The sequence below is a fragment of the Poecilia mexicana genome, unplaced genomic scaffold, assembly GCF_051168715.1.
Source record: "Poecilia mexicana isolate PSO_F unplaced genomic scaffold, ASM5116871v1 scaffold_2, whole genome shotgun sequence".
Classification (NCBI taxonomy): Eukaryota; Metazoa; Chordata; class Actinopteri; order Cyprinodontiformes; family Poeciliidae; genus Poecilia; species Poecilia mexicana.
The window spans coordinates 12,843,637-12,851,200 of NW_028263371.1; the positions used below are offsets into that span (position 1 = coordinate 12,843,637).

General features: G+C 41.3%; 1 protein-coding gene across 11 annotated transcripts in view; it reads left to right on the forward strand.

The window, feature by feature from the left end:
• neb (nebulin) overlaps positions 1-7,082 on the forward strand; it is a 67,127-nt gene extending 60,045 nt beyond the window's left edge. For 10 of the 11 annotated variants that reach the window (XM_088010968.1, XM_088010938.1, XM_088010945.1 and 7 more), the window contains 8 exons: positions 987-1,079; positions 2,110-2,202; positions 2,597-2,704; positions 2,946-3,132; positions 4,010-4,102; positions 5,082-5,222; positions 5,318-5,421; positions 6,274-7,082. In XM_088010968.1, the coding sequence (XP_087867094.1) occupies positions 987-1,079; positions 2,110-2,202; positions 2,597-2,704; positions 2,946-3,132; positions 4,010-4,102; positions 5,082-5,222; positions 5,318-5,421; positions 6,274-6,447 (993 nt within the window). In that variant the 3' untranslated portion in view covers positions 6,448-7,082. The remainder of the gene's footprint in view (positions 1-986; positions 1,080-2,109; positions 2,203-2,596; positions 2,705-2,945; positions 3,133-4,009; positions 4,103-5,081; positions 5,223-5,317; positions 5,422-6,273) is intronic. The other variant, XM_088010965.1, reaches the window with a different exon arrangement.
• Positions 7,083-7,564: the final 482 nt, after the last annotated feature.

Genomic DNA, 7,564 nt, shown 5'->3' on the forward strand with positions numbered 1-7,564 from the left:
CAAAAGAAAAAACATAAGTGCAATTATTTGCATATTGAGAGTCTACAGAGGCTGATAATCTCCCCACTCTGCTCCTGGATTACCGATTAAACTTTTGAGTTTTATGTCAAATCTAAATGAATTAAATGACAGAAACTAATTCTCTCACTGCGTCTTTGATTCATTTTGTCCAGCTGCAGACTGTTAGACTGTCCAATCAGAGTCAGGTATTGTGTAGTTGGTGCTTTTAATCAGTTTTCAGTTAACTAAATTCAAGTCTATGGAACACAAAATGTCACTAAAATCACTCTGTCCTTCTAAAATCTTTCAGAAAATCGTAAAAATGCACTGAATCTTAGTGAATTGTATCGCTCAACAAATATCGTGATGCATATCGTATCGTGACCAGAATATTGTATATTGTATCGTGTCGTGAAATTATTGTATCGCTACACCCCTAAGAATCTGGTATTTTAAAAAACAAAATGTAAACAAATATATTACTCAAGTAATAAGTATAGAGGATCACAGCTGCTTCTGGAAGTACATTTTTCCCAAAAAGTTACGTTTCAGAGAAAAATCTACAGTAAATTCCAACTTTATCCACTTGTTCTTGTTTTGAAAAATCGCCAAAGTTGTACACAGTTTACTCATTTAATTCCCCAGGTTTTATTTTTTAAATTAATTGATGCTTTTATTGAAAAGGTATGAATTGATACGGCATTCATGTCAACGAATAGTGTATGGATACTTCTGACTGTGACTGTAACGCGGAAACACCCGGAATGAGCTAAACCATTCCTCTAACATGAAATGCTTCCTTCGTTTCTCAGGAACAGATATTTATTACAACATTCTTATTATTATTACTATTTTTTTATTTTTGCTGTGTTTGTTCGTCTGTCTCTGCTTCATCGTCTGTTGTTGATCTTTGTGTGTGTGTGTGTGTGTTTTGTTTGTGTTTTTCTTCTGTCCCTGCATACAACCCTTCAATATCTGTCTGCCAGATAAAATACAAGGACTCTCTGGGCCGAGGCACGGCCATACCGGACCTGCCCGAGGTGAAGCGGGTCAGAGAAACCCAGAGGCACATCAGCTCGGTAGTGGACCGAAGCCGACCCCCGTGTGCTCCTAACCTTTTGAGCGTAGACAGTAGTTTCCATCATGACTCCTCTCCCCTCCTCATTGCATCCATCTTTATTTAAGGCTCAGTCTGCAGATTCTTGAGCTCCACCTCATTTTGCTGTAATTTCCATCTTTCTCTCTCCTGTTCCTTTGTATCACGTGTGTCAAACTTGAGGTCCGTGGGCCAAATCCGGCCCGCCGTAGCTTTTTATGTGGCCCTCTAGATTCTAGACTGTGCTAAAATATTATATTATCAATAAAATCAATTAAGTTTTTATCTGTTTACTGCCAAATTATACCAATCAGTCTCTCCAGTTTCTTGAGAATTATTGTGGAAATTCACACAAAATCAACAAATCCCTGCACCTATTTTTTTTCCGATTATAATTGGGATTTTATTGCAGATTTTTCTCAAACATTGTCAAAAACTTTATTACTTGTACTAAACAGCTGTCTCTGCCCTAACTGATGATATAATATTTCCAAATTAGTGCTACAAACACTTTGGTTTTTATTGTAAAAAAAACCCAAAAGGAATCACGAAATCCTGGAGGGACTGAAAAGATGTTCAGTAATATAGTTTAATTTAAGGAATTAGTTGCTATTTTAACAGTTTGTGATCAGGTTTCATCAATACATTCTGGCACAACCGGCCCTTTAAGAGCATTCATGATCTTGATTTGGCCCAAAACCAAAATGAGTTTGACACCGCTGCTTTATATCCTTTAATCTTCTACATCATTCCTGCCTCTTTGGCCTTTTTTAATACAATATTTCCTAACCTGCAGCTAAGCTTTTTTTCCTCCATGAACTACTTTTAACATTCCAGTGAATCTAAAATCTTATTGTCTGTTTTTTTATTATCATCATTCCTCCAGCAGACATCGTCCTCAGAAGCGTTCTCGTTTTCTCTCTCGCTTGTAACGAGTTCGCGCTCGAAGAGCCCAAACCTGTGAGCTCCGGCGGGTGTGTTAAGTGTTTTCTGATGTGCTTCTTATCCTGTAGGTGTTGTATAAGGACAGTTCTGCCAAGGGAACGCCTGTGGTCTTTACTCCTGAGATGGAGCGAGTCAAACGGAACCAGGAAAACATTAGCTCGGTACCTTCCAGAACCGCTCTCTGAGAAAAACCCTTTAACCTTTTTCCTAACCGAGCCGACTTCCCCTTTACCCTTTTTGCTTTAGTTAATCTCATTAATTATCCCGACTGCACTGTTCTCCGAATACGTTTAATCCATAACCTCTTTTGTCCTCCAGACTGCTCCGTTTCATCTTTTCTAAGTCCCCGCTCCGAAGATTGGAGCATAACTCTGTGGTTTTTTCTAACTCTTCATCTCCTAATAATAATAAGAAAATAAAAAGAAAAGAGAAATCTCCCTTGCTAATTCATTTGTCTGATTTCCCAGTAATCCTCTGACTTTTGTGCGTCCGCTCTCGATGCGTTGGCGGAGTCGGTATTCCTGACGTCCGCCCGCTGTGCTCGTCCCCATCCAGGTGCTGTACTCGGACAGCTTCCGCCGGCAGGTGCAGGGCAAGGCCGCCTTCGTTCTGGACACGCCCGAGATGAGGCGCGTCAGGGAGACGCAGCGCATCATCTCCGGAGTAAGATCTTTTTATTTGTTCTCCGTATTTTTCATTTACCGCCAACGTTCGGCCCACAGAGTAGAATTAGCCATTCGGTGATGGATTCTGCCTGGTTAGTCTCAGATATTTACTTTATTCTCATGAATAAATGCAGATCAGTGCTAACAGGAAACCAGACCCTGAACAGGAAGTAAGATCTGGTTTAGGATCATAAAACAAAACGCTTAACTCGCAAATAACCTCGATTTGACTCCTGCAGGTAAAATACCACGAGGACTTTGAGAAGAGCAAAGGCAGCTTCACCCCCACGACCTCCGACCCCGTGACGGAGCGCGTCAAGAAGAACATGCAGGACTTCAGCGACATCAGTTACCGTGGCATCCAGCGGCGCGTGGTGGAGATGGAGAGGAGACGCGCCATGGAGCACGACCAGGAGACCATAACCGGTACGGACAGCTCAACGCCACGGTGGAAATGATTTAGACGTCAGCAGTAAATATTTGAAGCTATTGAGCTAACGTAAACTTTTGGATTGTCTCTAGGTTCCTAGGTTTACTGAGCAGTTTCTATTTTCTTTTTGAAAATGGATTCGCTTCTATTCTTAGTGTCAAATAAGCAGGTTTCTTTTTTATTTACCTTCTCTGTGACAAACTAGAGGGCAGAAATAGAACCACTTCCTGTCAGTTATGTGTTGGCTCTAGTAGCTAGCTGTGTGTGTGTGTGTGTGTGTGTGTGTGTTTGTTTATAATACCTTGTGGGGACCATTTTCCTGACGCATCCGACGTTGTGGGGACCCACTCCTCCTTGTGGGACCGAAGCCTGGTCCCCACAAGGGGAAATGCTGTTTTTGGGTCAGGGGTCAGATTTAGGACTAAGGCATCCTAAATCTGACACCAATCAGAATTATGCTGATTTTGTGAATGCCTTAAAATAACAAGCAATGTAATAAAACACCAAGTAATGGGATGTTTGCACCACACTCTGGTTTGGAGGAAAACTATTGGCGCTGTAAAGGAAACCACGTGGTCGGGTTACGTACCACAGAACTTCAAACTTATCAGTCTTTATGATCAACTGTATGGGTTTGTTGTAGTTTTCATGTTTGGGTCTTTTTTTTAAGCACAGCTACTTTATTAAAGTAATTAATTGAGTTTTGTTTAGGGTTAGGCATGTAATGGTTAGGGATAGGATAAGGGTAAAGAAGAACTGTAGAAATGATTGGAAGTCGATGGAAAGTCCCCACAAAGATAGCCACTCAAACGTGCGTGCGTGTGTGTGTGCGTGCGTGCGTGCGTGTGTGTGTGTGTGTGTGTGTGTGTGTAGATCTGCGCGTGTGGCGCACCAATCCCGGCTCTGTGTTCGACTACGACCCAGCAGAGGACAACATCCAGTCCAGGAGTCTGCACATGATGTCAGGTGAGAGTCACATCCAGAGGAAAACTATTTAAACCGGTTCATCGATAAAAGACAGAGGTTTGGATTTAATAAACAAAAGAAAAAACAGGAATAATACTCAGTCTGGAAAGTATTAAATTGATTAGCATTGGTGATTTTCCAGATATGCAAAAAGAAGAGTGTGGAAAAAATTGTACTTTTATGATTTTTTTTATCCATGTTGCCTTTCCTTCCCTCTTATGTTTTTATGTCTTCCTTTCCTTTCTTTCTTGTATATTTTATTGTTTGTCTTCCTTTCTTCCTGCTCTCATGCCTTCATTTCTGTTTTTTTTGCTTTGTGCTCTTGTTTACTTTCAGTTCTTCCGAATGTTTTACCATTTCTCTTTCTGTAAATTTCTTCCTCTCCATCATTGTTTTCTCACTCCTTACCATTTTTCCTTCCCTGTGTCCTTCCTTTCTTTCCTTCCCTAATTTATTTCCTGGTGTTTATCCTTTTTATTTCTCTCCTCGTGTCCTTCATATCTTCTGTTCTCTGCCCTTTATTTTTCCTTCTTTATCTCTTTCCTTTGATCAAGTTTACTATTCATTCTTTCCTCTTTTGTCTTTGCTTTTTTTCCTCTCCTTCCTCCCTTCTTTGCGTCCTTCCTTTCCTTTTTTGTTTATTGATTTGTTGTTTTGTTTTCTATTCTTTCAATGTTCCATAAAAGCCTCCCCACTTTTAGAAACATCAAATATATAGTGAACTTTTTTATTTTATATTTCTTAATTAAATACAAAAAATAAATCACCTCTAAATAGTCTAGAAAAGTGAAACTAATGAAAATAGGAACCCTAGAAAATATTTACGTAATCTAAATTGTCTCTTACCAAATATAAGTCGGTCTTCCCTTGTAAAGCAAAATGAATATAAGCGAATGTAAAAGTTCAGTTGTGAATAGTTTGCTGTTGGTCTAAACGTGTTTCAAACGTCCCGCTCGTTTCTCCCGCTCCGACCCGACAGTGCAAGCGCAGCGCCGCAGCAAGGAGCACTCCCGCTCCACCAGCGCCCTGAGCGGGATGGCCGACGAGAAGTCCGAGGTGTCGCAGGACGTCGACCACCACCTGTCTCTCTACAGCAACGGCTTCATGGCCAGCTCCACGGGTCACAATCAAATGAGACACTTTAGCCGTTTTTGGTTTTGAGCTTTATTCGTGCTGCGAATGTCCCTTACCCGGCCGTTTGTCGGATATCTGCAGGCTACCAGCAGACCAGGACCGTGGAGGTGCAGCAGAGGTCATCGTCCGTGGCCACCCAGCAGACCACCGTCTCCTCCGTCCCCTCACACCCGTCCACCACTGGGGTCAGTAGGACGCAGTCGCCTCTGGAAACACCAGAGACACTTCAGGAGGAATAAGTTCAGCTCACATGTTTACGTGAACACATGGGAATTAATGCTGTGTTCATTTAAGGGTTTACTTTACTTCTTCTTATGGTGGAATGATATTAAAATATACATACACAGTGATTTTTAAAGAATAAGAATTATATACATGTTTAAACTATTGATCAATCCATTGATTATTCTGACGATTAATCAGATCAAAATTTACCAACCTGTGAAAACCTCAACCCTTTATGCTCGATTTATCAGTACAGTGTAAGGCTGACCTGTTGACTATATTTTAGATGAACTGACTAAGGAGTGTAAAGTGTGCAGTAATTTGAACCGGGTGAATTTCGTCCAGTTAAGTTTTGGGTTGAACATATTTACAGACAACTCTTTTTTTTTTCATTTTAATTGCTAAATGTAGATATTTTTGTAGTTTTTGCTTAATTCTTGCTGAGTCTTGTTCTTTCAACAAAAGACACATTTTTGAATCTGCATTAGTTGACAATTATTTCAAAAATCGTCAACTAGTGCTGAAATCAATCATTTTGGCACTAGTTTAAATTTAGTTCCCTAATTCCCACTGCCAGTCATTGACGCTGAATATAATATATAAAAAAAGTTTGAATCTATCCCTAAAAGTCAAATATGAAGACATTCATTCATCTGATGCCTACATCTGAGCTTTTAAGTCAAACTGTATACTGGATTTCCGTTTTAGGCCCTCGAAGATCGTCATCCAAAAAAAAAAACCTTCCTCGGTTCTGAACGTGAAAAAACTCCTCAGACTCTTCTCAGACCCCTCCGTCTCTTTGTTTCCTGCAGAAAACCGTGCGCGCCATGTACGACTACATGGCGGCAGACAGCGACGAGGTGTCGTTCAAAGACGGCGACGTCATCGTCAACGTGCAGTCCATCGACGAGGGCTGGATGTACGGCACCGTGCAGCGCACCGGCAAGACCGGCATGCTGCCCGCCAACTACGTGGAAGCCATCTAAGAGACGAAGCCCGCCCATCGTCCCTCCAGAGTGGGCGAGACCCATCCACAGGGCAAGCTGGCCGGTCCTCCCGCCGTCCCCAACCGTGGCTTAGTGCAATCTGTAGCTTTTCACCGTTTTGTTGCTCTTTGACAGTATTTGAATTGTGCCGTGCTTCTCGTTTAGTCCGTTGCCGTGCCTCCTGTGGATGTGACATAAGCTTCATGACGTGACGTTTTAACACTGGTTTTACACAACACGCCTGCTATAGACGACGGACTGTTTCAGATCGTTCCAAGACCCCCGCTGCGGGGAAACACGACAACCTGACCCTCCCACTGTTTTGTACATTTCAACGATTTGATGCCGTAATTTAATGTACCGTTTTTGTCCCGAGCCGCCGTTTCCTTCTGAGAACCCTGACTAGACCCAGTAATGACTAAGATCTGAATGAGTTTAGTGAATAAGAGTTAGTTGTGCCACTTATCCTCCATGATCAAACCTCTCCAAGAGTTGTATGAGTTAAGCCTCCTTTTGAACCGAAGGCTGGCTGATAGCATTTTATGTGTGTTTTGTTTCTTCCGATTATTTGGGTCCCGACTGAAGGCCGTCTACGTTTAATCAGTAGTTAATAAAGCACACAACCTCCTGCAGCATTCTGCCTCTTCCTTTTCTTTTGTATCCATCACTTTTATTCACATCCAAAAATGTGGTGACTGGAAATTGACCAGCTCACTAAGAAAAAAAAAGTCCTATAGAGATTTGACCAACTTAACTGTTTTCTTGATTGGAATCAGTGGAAAGGAATGTAAAAAACACAAATTTATCTGAATTTATGTGTAAATCAAGGCTTTTATTGGAGTATTATTCAGTGTGAACAGTTCCAGTGTTGAGATTTGTTTTCACCAGTCCCCACAATTATTGGCGCCCAACCTGTTCATGATTTGTACACGCAGCTTTTGCCAGTATGACTTTACCTAATTTATGACATTTTCCAAACTTGAAAATATTTGACCATTTTTGCACAATGTGTTTAGATCATCTTTAATCAACCTGCTCATCCCACAGACCTTCTGATTTATGTTTGAGGCCTGGAATGGTCATGGAAGAAGGTGGATTTTTTTTTTTGGCAGATTCC